The sequence below is a fragment of the Chiloscyllium punctatum genome, chromosome 35 (genome assembly GCF_047496795.1).
Source record: "Chiloscyllium punctatum isolate Juve2018m chromosome 35, sChiPun1.3, whole genome shotgun sequence".
NCBI lineage: Eukaryota > Metazoa > Chordata > Chondrichthyes > Orectolobiformes > Hemiscylliidae > Chiloscyllium > Chiloscyllium punctatum.
In genome coordinates, this window is record NC_092773.1 from 15,467,768 (window position 1) to 15,491,032 (window position 23,265).

Consider the following 23,265-nt stretch of genomic DNA (forward strand, 5'->3'; position numbering starts at 1 on the left):
CAGATACACACATCTGATAGTGAATGAATGGAATATACAGTGTAGAATAGGCATTCCCCTCCGCATTCTTGGGCTTAAGAGGGTGAAGTATATATATATGATTGTGACTGTAGGGAGCTGAAGTATCATGATGGCTAAAGGATGAGATTTGACTTTGTTCATCTCCCAACAAAGACTTGCGATCTCAATTAAGAATGAAATGATCCCTGAGATCATGTACTAGGGAAGTTGCTAAAACAGGCTGTAGCAGTTTAGACATTGATCCACTGTTTATTCACCAGCCAGCTGTAACATTTTCAGAAGTGATCTCTCTGGGTAGAGGCAGGAAAAAATTTGGCAGATGGCACTTAATACAAGTGTGAAATTGTGTACTTGGATGGAAAGGACAGCAAGGCAGTGTACTATTTAAATTGAAAGCAATTGCAGAACCGTATGATGTAGCGGTATCTGGATGTCTGGTACATAAATCAGATAAAGGTATTATGTAGGGAAAGCAAGTGATTTGGACGGTTTGAGAAATGTTGTTTATTGCAGAGGGAATGGAATGCAACAGTAGGGAAGCTGAACCATAGTTATACAGTTGGCGAGAGCACATCTCAAGTGCTGTGTGCCGATTTTGTCTCTGTTTGAAGAAAGAAAGAGTTGCTTCAGGATCAATTAACTGAAGATTCACATGACATGTTGCAGTGTCTAAAGACCGAACACGTCTGTCTTAAATCAGTTGGTGTTGAGAATGATGAAATAATCTTTTTGAAATATGTAGCACTTTGAGAGGATGAGATGAGTGGATATCTTGTAAAGTTCCCTCTTCGAGTAAACGCTGGAATGAACTGCAGAAATTCCATTTGAGAAAGATGAAAATATCTTTTCACTGAATTACTCGTGCAGAATTTTCTTCCTTGTAATGCCATGGAGGCTGAGATTTCACAGGTATTTGAGGCGAAGTTGGATGGTTTTCTGCTTGTCTTGAGAGCTTTTGGGTGCAGACAGGAAATTTGAGTTGGGATCACAAACAAATTAATCATGGTCTTCTTGAGTAGTGGAGCATACACAAAGGACCAAATAGCTTTAGTTCTTAAATAATTGTCCTGAACCTTTTGCTTTTTCTCCTCCTTTTGTAGAATGAGAACAAACAGCCAGCCTGTGACACATGGCAGAAACGGTTTGGGAAGGAGATGACATGGAAGGTGATGGATGATTTTGATGACTCTGAGAGTGACACTGATGAAACAGTCTGGACCTGTTACTTTAAGGTATTACACTCATTTGAAAATCTAGCTCCTGTCAGAATGTTCTCAACTTTTCTAGATTTGAAGAACATGTACATAAGACTATGTGTTGAAATTGCGGACGTAAAGACTAACAACTTCGCAGAATTATTTGGCTGAGCATCGGATATACTGGTGGACGGCCACTGGAAGCTACAATTGCAGAATGATGCGAATCTTTTGTGAGGTTGGTTGATTGTACAAGAGCAGAGTTTTGACTTGAGTTAGTATTTCTGATGTAAAAGTACAGCAGCTAACTGTGTTAACATTCATGGGGGTACGTCTTTGCATTTTGGTTGGTTGTACACAATGTGTCAGCTGTAAATCCAAGAGTAGAACAGTATGCGCATTTTTGGTCTTGTTTCTTGTTTTGTTCAACTCGGTTTGGCAGCAGGTGCCTAATTTATTGTTATATTATTTCCAGCTTGGCCAAACCCAGGAAAGCCACACATTTTTCCTTTTTCTCTGTAGCTTGCTGCAGCCTGTATTGAAAGTGTATGAGACAGCAGCAGGTTTGCTGCACAAATTGGACTTTCCAGTAGAAGGTACTGTTTGTATGATTGTTGAACTACTTTTGAATGATCAAATAATTAATAAAATAAGAATTTTGAGCGCTTTGGTGGTGTCTTGGTTTGTAGAATGCTGTCCCTTGGCTTATATCCATCTGTCATGAAGACACCACCCCTTTCCTCCTCAATATTCATGATTTTGGAATGTCACCAATGGTTTTGAGTGTCATGAGTCTGAGTGGGATGCTCAGGATATGTCACCTTTTGAAACTGAGATGTGTTGAAGTTGGAATCTTTGCTCATATGAATAAACAAAACAATCACCTTTATTGTTATGCCATTCAAGTAAAACTGAAAGGAAAAGTGATCTTATTGCATCTCAATAAATAAATTCCAGTTCCCCTTTTTTGTGGTTTACCTGGCTAATGTTGTGTTTAACAAGAATTTTATTAGAAGTGTCCTACACAGGCCAAAATTCTCAAATTTCACATGCTATGAATTGAGATAGTGAAAAGAGAACATAGCCGTTCTGACAGGATTCAACGAGAAAAGAATCAAGTTCATTCTGCTTCTGTGCTTTTTCCTTCAGAGCCGCAGTGTGTACTGAAGATGTTTCAGCTTTTGAATGCGCAGGGAGAAGAACAGCATGGTAAGTCAAACAATATAACAGAATGATTTGAATCAACGATTTGCTCACAAACCACTCCATTATGCACAGGAAGGAATGATTACAGATATCGTGTTCATGGCATATAGAAAAGTCATGTCGCTGTTTTTAAAATTGGTTAGCACTGTGACCTTCCTTTGGCTGATCTCAGCTTGTTTCAGATGTGGTTATTGTTCACTCAGCAACAATGAAAGAGTTTTGGGTTCACGTCAATTTTAACTGGAAGAGCTTACTCAGTAAGTTTATCATAATTTTTATTGCAAAAATATACTTTATTCATAAAACGATTATCCAAAGTACATGAAAAGGATTCTCAATCTGTTCTGTACAGTCTGTGTGGAGGGAAAAGAGGCATAAATGACAGAAATTTGACATCCCACAAAGAAATCGTGCAGTTGCAAAAGACGAAGATATTTTTTAAGCCATGCAGGTAAAATATGTATATTCATTTTGAGGCAACGGTGGGGCCTGAGAAGTGAATAGACCTCCACCTTTGTTTGGCAAACCGAAAAGTTCCTTGAACCAAGTGCATATTCCTTTTTGGCCCATTTGATGTTTGTCTATATGTGTCCGGGAAACAGCCCGTGGAGCATGGAGTCCTGAGTCAGGGAGCTGTTCAGGACAATCCTCAGCAAAAACCACTGCATTTCTCTTCAGATCTTCTTTACAAAGGCACATTGCGGAAGATAGTGTAGGACTGTCTTTTTCCCCTCTGTAGCCACTTCAAGGGCAGCATGTGGTGGTGGAGAAAGTACTTACGTTCACAAAGGATCTCTCAGGCAGTGCTCTTTTCACTATGAGCTAAGCCACATCTTAGTGCTTGTTGGAAAGCTCTGGTTATAAGGCATTCTGCCAAATTATTTCAACAGTCTTGCTCATGGAACCACTTGACAGGATAAATCCTCTCATTTTCCCGCAGGGTTGTGAGGACACCACATGCTGACCACTGCTAGATGGAGGTCTGGTCAAATGTGTTTTCCTTGGCAAATTTTACATGAGGGCCAGTAATGAGAAATGTTTCAACCACTTGAAGTGTTCTATGGCACTGAGGCCAAACCAATCCTTAGCAACACCAGAGACAGGTAGAACCTCAGTACACACTGTCGCTGAGTGTTTGCTTACTAAGCATTGACACACCGCTTCATGCCTCTGCACGCAGCAGCCATCAGGATGAAGGTGGTGTTGGGTATGACCACCCCCATCCAGAACTTTATAAATGTTGTCCCTGCAGACACGATGCATCTTACCTCCAAATCAAGCGGAAAATGGCTTGGGTGACGGAGGCACAGGCCCGCAGAATGGACCAAACCTGTACTTTGTACAGCAACACTGAGAGTACGTCACACCTGATAATCAAGCTTTTACCCAAAATGGAGAGGGAGTGGTGCTCCCAGATGCCTAATTTCTGCCTCACCTTGACAAGATGCTCTTCCAAGTTCTGGTGCCAGCCATGGCTCCCTCTGAGTCACGTAATCAGCTCATAGAGTAGTCTAATCCGATTGCAGATTCCCTCCCCAAAGCACATTTTGGAGAGCCTGTCCCACCTGCATGTTGAAGACCTTTTGTCCAGAGTGATGAGGCAAGTGTCCATCCCCCTATCCTGCAGGTAGGCAATCGTAACCCTGAGCAGTGGGAGGCTTTCAGGAATCACAGGTCTGGTCGGGGTGACTCATTGATTCACGAGCAGACCTGATCTGGTTGGTAACGATCTTATATTTGAATTTATAATCTGTATTCAGCAATGACGATGGTCAATTTGTAATATCTTTCTGCTTGTAGAAGAGGGGGATGATATCTTTCCAAAATTGGATTTGCACATGCTACCTCCCAGAAGCATGCTGTCGTATACATCCAGCAGGTCCTGGCCAATCAAGTCCCGCAGAGGTGAATATAACTCGGCCAGAAAGCAGTCGCTTTTGGGAGTTTATTCTTTTCAAAGCACTCGAGGGCCTTAGCTCATTCAGAGGTAATGGCTGTTCCAGCCTCTTCCACATGCTGTCATCGAAGACCTCAGTGATAGAGGACGGGAATGACCAGGAGGCCGGGCTGTCTTTGGGATTTGTGTCATATAGCCTGACCTAAAAATGATTGCTGATCCTCAGGATGTCAAACTGAGATGACATTTCTGAACTATCTTCTTCCTTCAGGCTGCTAATCACAGTGCTCTCCCTGTGTACCTTCTGGATGAAGAAAAGTGAACACATTTCATTCTTCTCCACAGTGCAGATCCTGGACTAGAAAATTATCTTGAAGACCTTTGAGGCGAAAAAACCATGCTTGCTGGCAGTTCACTTCTTAGGGATCCCCATTACCCCCATTTCTTCCTGCTTGTCTGGAATTTGGACAGTTATTCCTGTCTTTCTTTCGCACCTTCTGAATGCCTTTGAGGTTAAAGAAGCTGTTGATATTCTCCTTGAATGTTTCCCGCCAATCTGCTAGAGACTCAGAGAGGCTTCATGGTTCTCCAGCCTGTATAATCCCTTTGCAGCTCCTCAGTGTTTTCTGGGGTAAAGAGTTTCGCGTTCAGCATCCATTTTCACTTGCCAGCCTGCTGGTTGTACTGTACGTCACAGTTGGTCAGCACGAGGCAATGGTCAGAGAAGAACACAGCCTTGACGCTGATTGATCTGACAGAGAATGTGGGGAATTGACTCATCCATGCTGCACTTCATCTGCATGGGTGCAGAAGATGTTACGCGGCTTGGCTATCGCGAATCTGATTTGGTGTCCAGTTGCTGTCAGTCCCCTGGATTGAAGTCTCCAGCCAGAATGTTGTCAGCAACAGTTCCTGATGGCTGGAGATTGGGTTTCACTGGGCTGCTCACAACTTCCAGATTGGGTGATGATACTCTCCTTCTCCCCTGAGGTGCTGTGCCTCATTTGTTTGGTTAATGGCTATCCCTCTACATGACTTTATCAGAGGAGGTGATGTGTCTATCATCCAGCTGCCTCTTTCTGTTTTGCTGTTGGCCTGATATGTTTTCCTTTTTCCAGTTGTTTCCCATTGGTATACGTTCCCCTGTCTCCTTCATTTCCTCCTCCTCCATTGACTCCATTTGTTCAGATGGACATTGAGTCGGTTGTTGTGCCGCCACTCTGGCAACCACAATCCATCGATGATCTCGAGGTCTTGTGATTAAAGTTCTCAGTTCAGATTTATCCTTGGAGAACCACCTTTTGGATCACCTACCAGTACAAGTTGGATCACCTGACTTAATTGGCCAGGACCTGCTGGATGTATATGACAGCATGCTTCTGGGTGGTAGCATGTCCAATTTACAAATCCAATTTCAGTCAAAGTCAACTGTGTACCTCCATTAACCTGACTGTGCTCTTGACACTCTGGCCTGACACATGGTTATTTGCAGTGGTCATAGCTCTGGCTCTGTTGTGCCGGCATGATGATGCACCATTTGCACCTCAGTTCAAGCAACAATCCTTCAATGTCCAATCAGAATCAGGCGATTATCTTAAAACCCTCTGACTTGCAACTCTTAAACTTGGTCAGAACCAAACGGCCAAGAAGTGAAAACTCTGGATTCAGTCTGTTAACAATTGAATACCAGCTCCCCATTACTGTCCTGACATGTGTCTCTTGTTCTGTTTTGTTCACTGAAGTTTTTCTTATGTTGTCAGTCTTATTTTCTGAACTCAAAAATAGCAACAATCCACACTTCGCAACTGCTTGAGCATGACAAGAGGCTACACTACATTGGACAAACGGGCAGAAAACTAGCCACCAGGATACATGAACGCCAATTAGCCACAAAACGACATGACCATCTCTCACTCGGAAGGACACCACTTCGACTGGAACAATACATCCATCCTAGGACAAGCCAAACAGAGACATGCACGAGAATTTCTAGAAGCATGGCATTCCAACCGGAACTCGAGCAATGAACACATTGACTTGAATCCCATTTACCACCCCCTGAGAAAAAGAACAGGAAATGACATCACCAATCTGAGGAAACCCAAACATGCATAGAAAGTGGGAAATGCCAGCAGTGCTTCATCTAGAGACTCACTGAAGATGTTTCCTAGGATGCTGACGAAATGTCTGAAAATGAACCTTCCAGCTCAGTGAGCAAACCTACATAGAGAACCGCAACCTGAGCTATAAATCTTCTCAAAACTTGCTAATCCATTTGTCACTCCACAAAAGGTCTTCATACCTGAAGCAAGTTAGCTGAAGTACTTGGAGAAAGATAGGCAAGCTTATTTTATTCTCTAAACAAAAGCAAGTCACATTAACAAGAATTGCATCTTACTCCCACACTGAAGTAAGTGAACTGCTAAAAGAGGCAGAAAATACGTGCAGCTCACAACAACTGTGGAGAGCTCGCATACATTGGTCTGTTGCATACTTGAAGTCAGAACTAATCCATTTTAAAATATAGCTCTGTCCTTGTGGAAAAACCTTCAACCTCAGCATTTTCACACTTGTAAACCTTGCGTCATAAAACCAGACTTGATTTTTGACCAGGAACACCAATGCTCACAAAGGGTTTTATAACTAATCACAGTTAAACAGAAATTAATTGAATTCTTCATTTGTTGAATCAAGTCCAAAACAAATGCAAGTGTACAATATTGCTCTGGCATCAGAATTTATGTGGCTTGAATCGTTGTTGTCCTTGTGCTCTGCTGTGACTTCCTGTTGAGATTTGTGAGACCATTTATTAGTGACAAAGACAAGGTGAAGTATTTGCAATCGTCTTCAGCTGAAAATACTGAGCAGATGATTCATCTTTCTTTCCTCTTCGGTCTGTGTTGTCATGGATGCAACCCATGTGATATCAAAAAATTGCTGAAGATACTGGATACAAAAAGGCTGTGTGTCCTGATTGCATCATGTGTGCAGCAATGAAAACCTTGGTGCCAGAACTAGGCAGGGTTTCAGCTAATATTTCCAATACAATTATGCACCTTTGACTATCTGACAATGTAGAAGGTTGTCCAACCTTGAAAAAGACAGGGCAGTCCATTGTGACCGTTTACATCTATACCTCAACTACCTTGAATAGTAGGTGCTTGCAAAGACTATTACCTGCAAGTTCCTGTCTAATCACACACTACTCTGACTTTCAACTCCTCAATACTTCATTTATAACTGGATTATAAACCTGTATACTGTGTGACATAGACTGCAGCGTTCAAGAAGGTAGCTAACCACCAGTTACTCAGTGGCAGTTAAGGGTGGGCAATAAATGTTTGGCCTGAAGTATTTGTCACACTTAATGTATGATTAATTTGAAAGATGAACAATGAAGTATGTTTTTGGTGAAGATGAGTTTAGTTTTGAATGCATGCATCACTGAAGCATTTTCAAACATTTTACAGGAAGTGCCACAGTCAGCATTGTAAACAGCGCTATTAAGATCTTCAGGGAATTGGGGGTAAGTGAAATTAATGTCTACCTTATTCAGAAAATAACTGAGTCATGATCCCATGCCCCTCCTGAGCTATAAGTTGTGTGCTTTGGCATTGCAATTTGCACAGTGCTCGTATGTTATGGAGGGAAATTGACCTGTAGAATCTTTCTTGTCGCCGTGAAATGATACATGACCATAGTGCAGGTTAATAGTTTTGGGTAATTTTGCAGTGATCCACAGGGTGGTTAACCAGCCAATACTAAGCCTAGCAATATCCTGTGACAAGTGTTAATGCACAATTCTTTGCCAAATGGCTAAGGTAATGAGGAACACCTTTTGATATGCACCATGTCCGGGAGGATTCATACTCATACAACTCAGCAAAGAGAAGCTGTTGCAATATTCATTGAGAAACTCATTGAGATCCTTGGGTAATTTGGAAAGATTAAAGTTGTATACTTTGAGGATCTGAGGCATGTACCATTTGTCACATGTCATTGTTCATAGAGTCACAGAGATGTACATCACAGAAACAGACCCTTTGGTCCAACTCGTCTATGGTGACCCAATCTACTCCCACCTGCCAGCACCTGGCCTATATCCCTCCAAAACCTTCCTATTCATATACCCATCCAGCTGCCTCTTAAATGTTGCAATTGTACCAATCTTCACCACTTGCTGTGGCAGCTCATTCCATACACATACCACACTCTGCATGAAAAGGTTGCCCCTTAGGTTTCTTTTATGTCTTTCCCCTCTCACCCTAAACCTATGCCCTCTAGTTCTGGACTCCCCGACCCCCAGGAAAAGACTTTGTCTATTTATCCTATCCATGCCCTTCATGATTTTGTAAACCTCTGTAAGATCACCCCTCAGCCTCTGACGCTCCAGGGAAAACAGTCCCAACCTATTCAACTTCTCCCATCGCTCAAATCCTCCAACCCTGGCAGCATCCTTGTAAACCTTTGCTGAACCCTTTCACGTTGAACAGCATCTTTCCGAGAGGAAGGAGACTGGAATTGCACGCAATATACTAACATTGGCCTTACAAATGTCCTGTACAGCTGCAGCATGACCTCCCAGCTCCTGTACTCAATGCTCTGACCAGTAAAGAAAAGCATACCAAACGCTGCCTTCACTTTCAAGGAGCTATGAACCTGCACTCCAAAGTCTCTTTGTTCAGCAATACTCCCTAGGACCTTTAGCATTAAATGTATAAGTCCCAAATGTGTAAGATTTGCTTTCCCAAAATGCAGCACCTCACATTCATCTAAATTAAACTCCATCTGCCACTTCTCAGCCCATTGGCCTGTCTGATCAAGATCCCATTGTAAATATTTAGTAAATGAAAATTAAAGCATGCATCACACATCATGGAACATTTTAAATTGAAGGGTAATGATCATTTTTTGTGCACACTTAGTGCTGGATGTCCCAGCTCAGTCAACTGAAAATGCGCCACCTTATTGCATTGTAGAAATATATAGAAAATCGCAGATTACAGGATGCATCATTTTGGGAATTTGACAGGCACAATTATAGAATCATAGAGCTGTACTGCATGGAAACAGACCCTTCAGGTCTAGCTCCTCCATGCTGACCCGATATCCTAAATAAATTTAATCCTATTTGCCAGCTTTTGGCCCATATCCCTCTAAACCTTTCTTATTCATGTATTCATTCAGATACCTTTTAAATGTTGTAATTGTACCAACCTCCACCACATCCTCTGGCAACTCATTCCATCCACACACCACCCTCTGCGTGAAACAGTTGCCCCTTAGGTGCGGTTTAAAACTTTCCCCTCTCACTTTAAACCTATGTTCTCCAGTTCTGGACTTCCCCACCCTGGGAAAAAGTCCTTGTCTATTTACCTTATCTGTGCTCCTCATGATTTTATAAACCTCTATATAAGGTCACCCCTCATCCTCTGATGCTGCAGGGAAAATAGCCTCAATCTATTCAGCTCCTCCCTATAGCTCAAACCCTCCAACCCTGGCAACATGCTTGTAAACTTTTCTGAACCCTTTAAAGTTTCACAACGTCCTACCGACAGCAGGGCAACCTGAATTGCACGTAGCATTCCAAATCAATGTCCAGTACAGCTGCAGTATGAACTCCCAACTCCTATACTCAGTGCACTGACCAATAAAGGCAAACATACCTGCCGCCTTCTTCATTATTCCATCTACCTGCAACTCCAATTTCAAGGAATTATAAACCTACACTCTAAGGTATCCTTGTTCAGCAACAGTATCCAGGACCTTACCTTTCAGTGTATAAGTTCTACCCTGATTTGCCCTCCAAAATGCAGCATCTCCCATTTATCTGAAATAAACTCTTACCTTCCACTCCTTGGCCCGATGGCCCATCTGGGAATCAAGATCCCATTGCATTCTAAGGTAACCTTCTTTGCTGTCACTACATCTCCAATTTTTGTATCATCTGCAAACTTAACAAACATACCTCCCATGTTCACATCAAAATCATTTATGTACATGACAAAAAGCAGTGGACCCAGCACCGATCCTTACAGCACATTGTTGATCACAGGCCTCCAATCTGAAAAGCAACCTTCCACCACCACCCTCTGTCTTCTACCTTTTGAGCTAGTTCTGTATCCAAATATCTAGTTCTCCTATTGGTTCGTGTGATCTAACCTTGCTAACCAGTCCAACATGAGGAACCTTGTCGAATGCCTTACTGAAGTCCATATAGATCACGTCGATTGCACTATCCTCATGAATCCTCTTTGATACTACTTCAAAAAACTCAAGTTCATGAGATATGATTTCTTATGCACAGAGTCATTTTGACTATCCGTGAGTACAACTTTAAGTTTCGGGGATCGATTAGCTCAGTTGGACAGCTGTTTTGCAAAGCAGAGTGATGACAACAGTGTGGGTTCAATTCTTGCATCCGCTAAGATTAATATGAAGGTATCTCCTCCTGAACCCCTCCCCTTGCCTGAGGCATGCTAACTCTGAAGGTAATCCACCAGCACTCATCTTGTGCTGTCTCTCTGTTTCATGAGAGAGCAGCTTTGTGGTCTGGTGGGATTACAGCAACTTTTGTCCATGAGAGCTAGGAGCACAAAGGAGGACACCATTCAGCCCCTCAACCTTGCTCCACTGTTTGATATGATCATGACTGATCTCATGTCCGTTTCAAGCCCACTTTGCTGAATCCTCTTCATAACCCTTCAACCCATTATAGATTAAAAACTTGTCTATTTTGTTCTTAAATTTACTCAGTGTCCTAGCGTCCACTGCACTCTGGGGTAGTGAATTCTACAGATTCATGATCCTTTGAGAGAAATAATTTATTGTAATCTGTCTTAAATCTGCAACCCCTTATCCTTGGACTGTGACCACTAGTTATAGATTGCCCCATGGGAGGAATCATCGTTTGTACGTTTCCCTGTCAATAACCTTTTGCATCTTAGATCTGAATTGGACCTCCCCTCAAATCTTCAGAATTTGAGATGATATGTCTAAACTTCCCAATCCCTCTTTATAAGATAAACATGACATCTCTGGAATGAATCTAGTGAATTATCTCTGAAATGCCTGCAATGTAATTACATCCCTCCTCAGGTAAGCGGACTAATTTTTTTTTTGCAGTATTCCAGGTGCAGTTTAACAAATGCCTTGTACAGTTGCAGCAATACCTCCCTGCTTTTATACGCTATTTCTTTTGCAATAAATGCTGAAATTCCATTTAGCTTCCATGTTATTTGCTGTAACTGCATGCCATGTTTCTGCATTTGATGCATGAGGACACCCAGGTCCCTTTGCACCAAAGCATTCTGAATTTTTTCTCCATTTAACAAATAAGGTGCCTTTATAGTCTTCTGACCAAAATGGATAACCTTACAAATAATGTTTGATTTACCAAATTTTGTCCTACTCTCTCAACCGATCCAAATCCTTAACCTTTAATTGTAAAGTTAAATGTTTCAGCTTTTTCAAAATTTGGTTTTATTAACATTTTTAGTGCATACCAATTCTTGACAAACAATGAAGTACGTTTGCGAGTAGCTGCTGAAGAAGCAGTCAACAGAACCATTTCCTTCACTTCTAGGTTTTCAAAGAGGAGCCAGGAACAAAGGGACCCTTACTGAAACTCAGTAACACTTTCCAGCAACCTGATAATTTACTGAAGCTCCAGCAGTACATTCAACAATTCTGTGATTAAATGTAAAAGAAAAAAAATTGGTAAACAATTCTTCATTACATGTGACTGAACCAGCTGAGAGATTGTATTGAGATTTTTTTGCAGTGACCCATAACTGCTTTGGTCATCACCTGGAGAAAAGGCCCCCCAGCTTATCTCTGATTAAACATTTCCACGCAGTCCTGTTCTGGACTGCTCCCACCTTCCTGATGTGTGGAAAGCGAAGTTCAAAACTGCATTGTTTTTCACCCCACGTCCTGAATGGTTGAAAATCCAAAGACATTTTTCAAAAAAAACCTTTTCATGGGATATGGCTGTCACTGGCTAAGCCACCATTTATTACCTATCTCAAATGGATCGTAAGAAGTTGGCTTTCAGCTGTCCTCTTGAGTTGGTGCAGTGCTTGTGGTCAAGGCACACCCACAGAAGAAACTGGAATCATGATTGTGAGTAAAACCCTTGAATTATCTTGTCATGAGAAAAGTCTTGCAAGTTGTGTGTCAAATAGGCAGAATTGTATTTCAGCTTGAATGGAAAAAAAAACAATTCTATAAATATTTTGATTGAAAAAATGTTTTGAAATCTTTGCAAAAATGTAAAAAATTACCATAAAATAATCCAACAATCTTAAAATATAACAACAACCGTAAACATACGACTACTCTACACCATAAACAATGTAGGAGAAAAATAACTCTACACAAACTGCAACTCAATAAATAACTAAATCAAAACAAAAAGAAACTTAATTAAGCTGAGTTGAACCAAGCCAAATTACATTAAATTACGTTAAGTTACAACACTCAGTGCAATCCCACCAAAGCTCCCCATCACAGGGAGCATCAGTTGACATACCCATATTTGTTCAGAATTCTTGTTCCCAGGGGCTGCCAGGCACAGCCCTCATGGCTACACAACGGCCTTAACCAATATAGCAGATATGGGCGGCACGGTGGCACAGTGGTTAGCACTGCTGCCTCACAGCGCCAGAGACCCGGGTTCAATTCCCGCCTCAGGCGACTCTCTGTGTGGAGTTTGCACATTCTCCCCATGTCTGCGTGGGTTTCCTCCCACACTCCAAAGATGTGAAGGTCAGGTGAATTGGCCATACTAAATTGCCCGTAGTGTTAGGTAAGGGGTAGATGTAGGGGTATGGGTGGGTTGCGCTTCGGCGGGGCGGTGTGGACTTGTTGGGCCGAAGGGCCTGTTTCCACACTGTAAGTAATCTAATCTAATCTAATCTAATCTAATAAATTTGCGTCTATGTGGTTCGAAAAGAGCCACCACGTCCTGTAAAAATGTTCTGTTTTCTGGTGCACCATACTTGTAAGGAAATGCTTCATAACTAAACGACATCATCGAGAGAGTCCTAGAGGAATTTTGGATACTCAGCTCATCAGAATGTCCTTCCTCGCACAAATGAAAGAATACTAAACAATTTCTTCCCATGTGCATCCAAACAGGGGAGATTCAGCCAACCCAAGAGAAGGGACACTGGATCTACTTTGACCTCTGTTCTCAAGACCCTTCCAAAACATTCATTAAAGCGCCCCAATACCTATGAAGCTTGTGGCATGACCACAGACAATGACTAAGAGTAACAGCCTCTATTTTACATTTGTGGCACATTGGGAACGCTCCTGCCTTAAATTTTGCAAACTGCTCCAGTGCCAAATAAACACTTTGGAGTATCTTCAACTGTATAGCCTGTGTCCTATTGCAAATCGAAATCTTCCTTGCGTTCTCCCAAATATGTTTCCACTTCTCTGGTGAGATCTCCACAACCAATTTCTGAGCTCGATGTCCGGCGAGATACAACCTCTGCGTAAATGATAAAGGGTGCTGAGCGAGAGAATGTCCGTAGACCGAAGCGCGCTCCTGTCCGACTCAGAGGGACTAACCATAAATGTAGTCTTTTTCAGTATAAAGTCCCTAAACTGAAAGTAACCAAAGAGGTCCCTCCCAGATTGCTCATATTTTGGCTCAGCTGCTTGAAAGCCATCAGGACCTCCCCATCAAAAAGGTCTCCCAAGCAGGAAACTCCTCAACTCCCAGAGCCTAAAGCTGGAATCCATCGATCCTGGCTGGAATCCTACCAATCCTGCTTTGGGAGTAAAAGGGGAAGTTTTTTGTCAGTTGCCCTCACTTTGTCGCACTGTTCTCCATGCTTTAACTGTGTTTAGGACAAGTGGATTTCTGCAATGGTCCATAACAGTCCGCATCTTGTCCATGAACAACAGATTAACTAGGGGACATTTTGCCTGGGAGGCCTCAATGTCCAGCCAAATTGACCGTGGGTCCTGGCAAGTCCAATCAGCCACATAGGATAGCAGGGAATTTAGTTGTATTTCTTCAAGTCTGGAACCCCCCCCACCCCCCATGGCTAAATCCCCTGTGGAAGCTGCAATTTGGCCAACTTAATAAGAGGCCGCCTGTGATGCCAGATAAAAGAGCCGAGCCAACTGTTAAGCCTCTGAAGCGCCTGCCTGGGCAGCATTCACATGGGATATAATAAAGGAGTGTTGGACTCTGGCTCAATCTACTAGCTTACTTTCTTCTATGTGTGAGCCAAGTCCTGCGTGTTCTTTAAAATGAAGCAATAGGAGAAGATATTCGGTCTCACACTTATTGAGTTTATTTTACAGTAAGTGGATAAAGCATACAGAGCTTTGGGTCTAGACCTTTCCGTCCCTGACAAACTATACAGTATGTCAGTTCAGAAAAATACCACACCCTTGCCTCAGACCCAGTCTTTTTATATAGTACAAAACATTGTGCAGTCACTGAGGTGGGATTATCTTCTGATTGGTTGTTAGTCTGACTCCATTCTCCGCCTCCTTCCATTCCCGGATGTTCGACTCCACGTGACCTTGTTTTGCGCGCAAAACGGAGTACCACGTGACCCCATTTTGCCCGTGAAACGGAGTACCACGTGACCTCCCTGCATGCCTCCGGCGCGTGAAACAGTGCATCACGTGACCTTGTTTTGGAACGGTGCGATGCACCACGTGACCTTATCCTGCGCGCATGCGTAATGGAGCGTCCCCAAAGGCCTCCGAATGCCGAGTACATCCACAGTGGCAGCCAGCCACATACTTATAAGTAAGCCATATATTTACAGGAGGAAGAACATTCGTTTTAACCCAAATGATTGTACCTAACCAAGATATTGGAAGATCCTCCCAGTTCCAAAGGCCTTGTCTTATTTTCTCTTGCAACTGCACAAAGTTAGCTTTATATAATTGATTGAAGGCCAGGGTGGTAAAAATGCTTAAATATAAGGAGCCTTCCTGTGACCATCTGAACGGGAATCTGATCAGCTACTTGAAAAAGACCCCAACAGGCGTGGCTTCCAATTTCATAAAATTGATTTTATACCCCAAGAAAGAGCCAAATAAATTCATCACTTATATTAAATGGGGCACAGATAGCGTTGGCTTAGGTAGAAAGAGAAGAACATCACCCACGTAAAGGGTGATCTTATGCCTTCCTGATCCGACCTCTGGGGTTTTTCTGTTTACGGCTCAATCACCAATCTAAATAGCAACGTGCTGCCTCTGCCAATGCTAAAGTTGTCAGACCTTGTACCATTAGTGAGAACTGCAATTTTGGCTCACAATATAACACTGCCACCCAGCTGGCAAAGACCCTTCTAAGGTCACACCATTCCAGGTATAGCCACTCCACCTGGTCAAATGCTTTCTCTGCACCCAGGGAGACCACCAAGCCTGGAATTGAACTTTGCTGGAACACCTGAATCATGTTTAGCACTCTACTAATGTTATTAGAGGATCTGCGACCCCGAATAAAACCTGTCTGGCCCTCCTTTGCAGTGAAGGGCAAGACCTACTCCAGCCTCAACGTCAGCATTTTCAACTAAGTTTTAAAGTCCACATTTAATAATAATATGGGCCTATACGAAGTGCAATCCTCTGGGGCTTTCCCTTTCTTGAATTTGAGAGATATTTGCCTCTCTCAGGATGGGAGGCAGTCCTGACTACACGAATAATTGTACGTATCCAACATTGGCCCAGCCAGCATGCCTATGCATTCCTTATAAAACTCACTCTGAAATCCATCTAGGCTGGGTGTTTTACCACTCTGGAGCTGCCTCACTGCCTCCCGTATCTCTTGGATTGTCAAAGGGGCATTCAAAAGAGATGTCTGCTCTGAACTTAGACCTGGGAAGTCCAAGATCTTAAAAAAGGACTCCACCTTCACCAATCTATCCTCACAGCCCTCCAAACGGTGCAACTCAGTAAAACTTCCTGAATGCTGCATTAATCTTTTTGGGATTGCAAGTGATAGTAGCAGGACACACTCTAATTGATGTGATAGATTGGGGGACACTCTTCTTTCTGGCCAAATTCGCCCAATATCTACCCAATTTATCACCAAACTTGAATAACCTCTGCTTCACAAAGGAAACCTCCCTCTTTGCTGTCTGGGTGAGTGCAGCATTCAGAGCAGCCGGGAGAACTGTAATCCGCTGCAACTCAGTGACAGTCGGTCTGTCAAAATATGCTGTCTCAGCTGCCTTCAGCCAAGTCTTGAGCATACACTGCTGCTGTTGCTTCTGCCACTTCAGAGTCGCCGAGTAAGAAATAGTTAAACCCTTGCATAGGCCTTGACAATCTCCCAGAGCACTGACTGATTACTAGCTGTACCCGAATTAATGTTCCAGAAAATTTTAAACTCCCACAAAAAATACTGAATGAACGTACTATCTTTCAGGAGGAAAGGATCCATGTGTGAGCCTGTCCCATCGCCACTAGCCTTAACCTCCATGCACACTGCCGCATGATCAGAAATGGCCATGTTCCTACCTCTGTAGGACAGCACAGAGTTCAAAAAAGGCTGATGAGGCAAAAAACATGTCAATCTTAATATAGCACTTATGTGGATTAGAAGAAAGGTGAAGTCCCTACCCTCATGGTGAAGACATCTCCACACATCCACCAACCCCAGCTATCTTTTCAGGTCCACCAGCTGCATGGATTGCGGGGATATACCCGTGAGACCTCTCGGAATCATATCCACCTCGGTTGATAAATTGGTTAAAGGCTTCCCCCTATAATTGTGTGATGCGTCCCAAGGGCACTCAACCTGGAGAGTGCATCCGTTAAGAATTTGAGAGGGTGTGCCGGGGACAACATATATTCCAGATCTCATAAACCTCTCCATGCATTGAAGCTTTAAGGATCAGAAACCACCCACATTCGTCCTTAATTTGGTCTAACAACTGAAATGGTAGATTCTTCTGAATGAGTACAGCTACTACTCTGCTTTTCAAATTAAAGGGTGAACAAAACACCCAGCCAAACCCTCCCTGCTGTCACTTTAAGTGCTCCTTAACGATTCTATGTGTTTCTTGCAGCAAAGCTATCTCGACCCTTTCCTTTCTGAGGCTTGAAAGTATCTTAATCGGTGAGTGACTCCCCTTAACGTTCAAGGTGCACCATTTAAACAAGTGGTTAGCCATAGCCATCTGAAGCAGCCCCATTAACACCCCCCCTTCTCTCTCTTTCCCCCCGCCCCCCCAGCCCAGGAGGAAGAACCCCATTTATAGTGCGTTGAGTGAAAACAGTCAGTTCATATATACTTGAAAATAGAACTAAAGAAACTACCAGATCAAAACTTCTAACAACTACTTATACAATGAACTAACGTATAACACAAATAAAAGGAGATTTTCCCCATTGTCCACAGGGGTTGCTCATACCACCTAATTACCCCTCCATGGTTCCTTCTAGCTGAAGCCGTGTCCCAAACCCAAGCAAAACAAAGCATGTAAAAGTCACACTTATCTTTTAGTTTAGATTAGATTACTTCGTGTGGAAACAGGCCCCTCAGCCTAACAAGTCCACACACACCCGCCGAAGCGCAACCCACCCAGACCCATTGCCCTACATTTATCCATTCACCTAACACTTCAACCCATCCCATCCATACTTTGACCCACCCTGTACTTAAGAGAAAAATAAGGGAATAACAGAAGAACAAGGGATAATGGGAAGGGAGAAAAAAGGGAGAGGAGAGAGAAAGAGGAAAAACAAGGAAGACCCCCACATATTAAAAAGATAAAACTAGGTAAACCACGAAACGTTTGGAAAAAAACAAAGTGAACATGATTGTCCATATTATTTGAGGCAGCCAATCTATTTTAAGTTGTCCAGGAAGTCCTTTGCCTTTTCGGATGAGTCAAAATTAAACACGGACCCTCCGTGGCTGAAGTGTAATATTGCCCGACATCTTGCAGAGCTGAAAATGTGTTGCTGGAAAAGCGCAGCAGGTTCCTGAAGAAGGGCTCATGCCCGAAACGTCGATTCTCCTGCTCCTTGGATGCTGCCTGACCTGTGCTTTTCCAGCAACACATTTTCAGCTCTGATCTGCAGTCCTCACTTTCTCCTCGGACATCTTGCAGAGTACTGAATGTTGAAGTCCTTCAGCCTCCATTTTACCTCATCAAAGGCCTTCCTCTTATGGATCACAGCCGCAGAAGAATCTTGAAAGAACATAATCCTTTATATATCAGAGCCTGTGGATCCTTCCCCATGCTCTAGCAGCTTCCAGCACCATTTGCTTGTCTTGCTAATGCTGGATTACACTAGGACCAGGACCTGCACACTGCAACCCAGTGGGCCCGCTCGACCCGCACCCAGTCCGTCCCAACTTGCAGCCTCAAAACCTGTGGGGGCCATTGCTCAAAGAAGCTTATCAGCTGGCCTCCCTCTTCCTGCTCCGGCAGCCCAATCAGGCAGTTATTCTCTGACGGCCTCAATTTTCAAGGTCTTCGACCTGTTCAACTAAGGCTGTACCTGCCATTGCAGGGCCTGGACCTGGCCCTCTGAAGATTCCACCGTGGTTTTGGAAGGCGCAGCTAGCTGCTCCACCTCCACGCCGAGATGCTGGATCTCCTGATCATGCTTTTGTAGCATGGCCGAGGTCAGTTCCTGCCTGGTCTGAGTCTTCTCCATCGCTGAAACAATCTTCTCTGAGTTTTACAAACTCCGAGGCTGTGCTCCACAGATAAATCCACAGGAGTGTTCCTGGAGGCTATGGACGTGACTTGTACTGCAGGGGCGTGCCCTGCTTATTGCAATCTTCGCAGTCCTTTTCTCTAAGTCATTTTTCTTTAAAAAAAGCACTGAAACTAATTAATAACAGTTCTAGCGGTCTAAAACCAGCGATTTACACCACAGCTGGGTAAAAAGGGAGGGTGAATGCACCCCTTTTGTGGATTTTTGAGCAGAGCCTAGGAGGGCATCGCTGCCATCTTGGATCTCAAATACAACTCTTTAATTTCACTCGTGGTTGTTCCCTTTCCCTTATGTTACTTCAAAACTGAAATAAAATGAGGTGATCAATACGTGAGTGAAAACAGTCTTCCATGTCTGTTCTTAATGGAAATATCAGTGTTGAAAGCTCAGCCATGGTGCTACTTGTTTCAAATCAAAATTAGAGTTCTTGAGAGCTGTACCTAATGAATCTCACAGGGTAACGTTGTGTACTTTATTTGATAAGTATAAGTAACTTTGTTTATCTCACTCTTCCCCTCCTTATTTGCCCATTATTGCATCTCTCTCTGAAGAGAACCCAAACCTTGCATCATTCTCAGCACAGAAACTCAAATCCTGGAATGAAATTGGGACTTTCCAGTCTTCGTGGTTCATATATCCACCAAATCAGTTTGCTTTCAAAGTTTCGATAACACATTAGAGTTTAAGCGTGGCTTGTTAAAATGCTTTGGATTTATATGCATTTTTAAGATGGTTCTCTTGTGATGGCTTTTCACAGATGAGGTCTAATACATGGCAGATGTTGAGCTACTAATGTAACATATATCTTATACTTATCAAGGTCATACCTATTTCTAAATCATTAAGATTTATCAAAGAGGATTTGCAATTGTTTATAAGTTTTTGGCACCCTGTTCTGTGTGACTTTGCTTCAGTAATTGTCAGAGAAACACATAAGATGCTTAGTTAAACTGACTGATGAATAATAGCTGGACTTAACCTGACAATCTTTCTTGATCAAGGTCTTCACGTTTGTAATTCCAATCTAATTCTTCTGACTCAAAGGAAGATTGAAACAATAGTGCTCCTGCATTCTCCATCCTCACTTCCTGCAAAATCCTTGGATACATCTCATTGGTCCCAGTTCTTTGTCAGCTTTGGATATCAACATCCGTGCAACCCTTCCTGATTAAATTTTGAACCATCTAGTGACAGAGTTTACTCCTATGTCACCATGGCATGGGTGGCATCTCTCTCTTTGGTAAAGACAGATACAAAGTATTCATATAACAACTCAGCCATGCCCATTGCCTCCCTCTTTGCCATTTGAGATCACTAATTAGCTGTAATTCTCCCTTTTTTTTAAATTCACTCATGGGACATGGACATCGCTAGCTGGTGAGCCTTTTTTTTCGATTCCTAGTTGCTCTTGAGAAGGTGATGGTGGTGATCTGCTTTCTTGAATTGTTGCTGATTTAGGTTGACCACAATACTCTTAGGGAGTTTGATGCAGTGACAGTGAAGGAACAGCGATATATTTGCAACTCAGGAAGGCAAGTGGCTTGGAGGGCAACATTCCCATGTTATCTGTTGCCCTTGACCTTCCAGGCGGAAGTGGTCATGGGTTTGGAAGGTGCTGTCGAAGGATCTTCGGTGATTTTCTATAATACATCTTGAAAATCGTACACACTAATGCTATTGGGCCTTGGTAGTGGGAGCAGGAACAGCTTGTATATCTGGTACCAAACAGTGGACTGCTTTGTCCTGAATAATATCAAGCTTCTTGCGTGTTGTTGGGACTACCCATCCAGGCAAGTGAGAAGATTTTCATTGCAATCCTAACTTCTTCTTTGCAGATGATGGACAGGCGTTGAGGAGTCAGGAAATTGAGTCAACTGTTGCAGTCGTCTGGCCTCTGACCTGCTCTTAATAGCCACTGTTTGTGGTGAGTTCAGTTGAGTTTCTGGTCAATGATACCTTCTAGGATGTTCATAGCCAGGGATTTAGTGATGGTAATACCACTAAATGTCAAGTGTCAATGGTCAGATTGTCTCTTGGAGGTGATCATTGCCTTGCATTTCTGTGGCGCAAATGTTACTTACCACTTGTCAGCCCAGGCCTCTGAATGTTGTCCAGATCTTGATGTATTTGAACATGGACTTGATGAACATTGTGCAATCATCAGCAACATTCCCAATTCTGACCTTAGTACAGAGGGAAGGTAAAGAATAATGAAGCAACTGAAGATGCTTGGACAGAGGACACTACTCTGAGGAACTTAATGCAGAGATGTCAGAGATGTCTGATGCCCAACAACCACAACCATGTTCCTGTGTACCATTTGCCATATGCAGATTTGTAACTCTGTAAGCTTTACAAACTATACCAAGCAATGTAATTTTATCCTTTTTGTTTCTTTGCGCTAGGCAAATCAATTCTGTCCTTGAACACACTGCGATATTCTCTGCCTCTATCAATGCAGTGGTTCTTAAAAAAAAGTGACCCCTCAACTTTGCTTCATATCATATTGTTACTTCACGCCTTGTACCCAGGAACATTTCACATGCAGCCTTGCTCTAGAGCAAGGTCTCTGTTCACATCTCAACACAAAATTTCCGATCTGTGCTTCTAATTCCAGTCTCATTTAGTGTTCACCACACATTCACATGGATGCACGTTAATTCTGACTTCAACTTTACTTTCTCCCTTACTCAGACTTCACCTATCAACCTGGCGTTCTCTTTGATAGCTCTTGCTGTATCTCAAAGCATTTGTTGACACAATGTATTTTTTGACGTTGTTAACTCTATTTGCATCCCCCTGCCAAATGAGTTAAAGCCCTTCCAGTACTAGTAAAATGCTCCTCTCTGTCTTGGCTATGTTATGTAATCTTTCTGGCTTGCAGAAGTACTATCTTGTACAGAATCATTCCCAGAGATCCAGGAATATAAAACTCTCCCTTCTGCATCATTTTTGCAGCCACAAATACATTTATCTTATTCTCCTGTTTCTGCAATCCCTTGTGCATGTGTGAGGGATAATTGGCCATAAGTGCATTTGAGGGCCTGCTTGCTAACTTCTTATCCAGCTCCCTAAATTTTGATTGCAAGAGTCATCTCACTACCTTTAATCTAATTCATTGGGATCAACATAGAATATGACCTCTGGCTGTGCAACCTTCCCCAGAAGAAATTCCTTGACACTGGAACCATGCAGGAATTGCATTGTCAGCTCCAAAAACACCTGTTATCTGAATAAGTCATAGAGATGTACAGCATGGAAACAGACCCTTCGGTCACTGTTGCTCCTGTCTTCTCCCTCCTGTCCTGTAAAGCTGAGTTGCATGTGGTGTCAAAATGCAGCTATGACTGCAATCCATGAAGGAACCTGCACCCTCATCAATTATGAAATTGAAAACTGATATGTGCTCAGGACCCCAGTGACTACTTGCCTATTTCTCTTAGAATGCCTGAATGTATATAATCTTATTTACTCACTCAGTATCAAACTTCCTTTCAGTTAAATTTACATCCCTGACCCTACTGGGAATAATTACAATAATTTCTTATAATGTGTTATGGACTAGACCAGATCCCTCAAAACATTTTGAGGAAGTAGCCTGGACCCTAGTTGTTATAAGTAGGTACAGAGTGGATATTCCAGGAGCAATGCAGCTGGCCTAACTACTTAGTTTTAAACAAAACAGAATTTATTTGCAAGATTACCAAATAAAACACAAACAGAAGAGAACCAAATATAAAATAACAACCTATTTGAAAACCCAACAGATTATCCCAACCTAATGCTGCTGTTCCAAATTCCTGCAACAATTCCCATAAAATTCCTTTGGCAAAAAAGGTAAAATCAAACACTGTTTCAGAGGAGAGATGTCAGAGAGAGGGAGGATCAGCATAGACCTGCTTCTTTGGGTCCAGCAGCTTCAAAACTGACTACTTGCTGAAACCAAGCCAAACCAGAGAGAAGCTGAGCTCGGAGAATGGGCCACTCCACTTTAATTTTCCTGGAGTTTTTTTATAAACTCTAAAGTTTCCCCAAGTAGATCAATCCAGATATTTTGGAACCTGTGTCTTTACGACCCTCCTGAAAAACAAAACCAAGGACAACATAACCTTGTTAAAGGAGCAACATAATCACAAATAGCCCTGACTTTGACAAGCTCCTGTTTCTCAGTTCATCCCACCTTTCAAAAACATCACTTGTAATCACAAGCCAGCCAACAGTACACTT

The 23,265-nt window shown here is 42.6% G+C and overlaps 2 protein-coding genes across 6 annotated transcripts in view; one reads left to right on the forward strand and one right to left on the reverse strand.

The window, feature by feature from the left end:
* LOC140459688 (glycerol-3-phosphate acyltransferase 1, mitochondrial-like) overlaps positions 1 to 12,504 on the forward strand; it is a 50,462-nt gene extending 37,958 nt beyond the window's left edge. Inside the window, exons 18-22 of the mRNA XM_072554053.1 lie at positions 1,122 to 1,253; positions 1,693 to 1,813; positions 2,367 to 2,426; positions 7,791 to 7,846; positions 11,906 to 12,504. Coding sequence (XP_072410154.1) covers positions 1,122 to 1,253; positions 1,693 to 1,813; positions 2,367 to 2,426; positions 7,791 to 7,846; positions 11,906 to 12,019 — 483 coding nt within the window. The 3' untranslated portion in view covers positions 12,020 to 12,504. The remainder of the gene's footprint in view (positions 1 to 1,121; positions 1,254 to 1,692; positions 1,814 to 2,366; positions 2,427 to 7,790; positions 7,847 to 11,905) is intronic.
* Positions 12,505 to 22,708: 10,204 nt separating this feature from the next.
* The window catches only part of fahd2a (fumarylacetoacetate hydrolase domain containing 2A), a 31,840-nt gene continuing 31,283 nt past the window's right edge, over positions 22,709 to 23,265 (reverse strand). For all 5 annotated transcript variants that reach the window (XM_072554060.1, XM_072554061.1, XM_072554056.1 and 2 more), the window contains one exon: positions 22,709 to 23,118. Coding sequence is in view for 1 of the 5 variants with exons in the window: in XM_072554057.1 (XP_072410158.1) it covers positions 23,059 to 23,118 (60 nt within the window). In the remaining 4 variants the exon portion in view is untranslated. The remainder of the gene's footprint in view (positions 23,119 to 23,265) is intronic.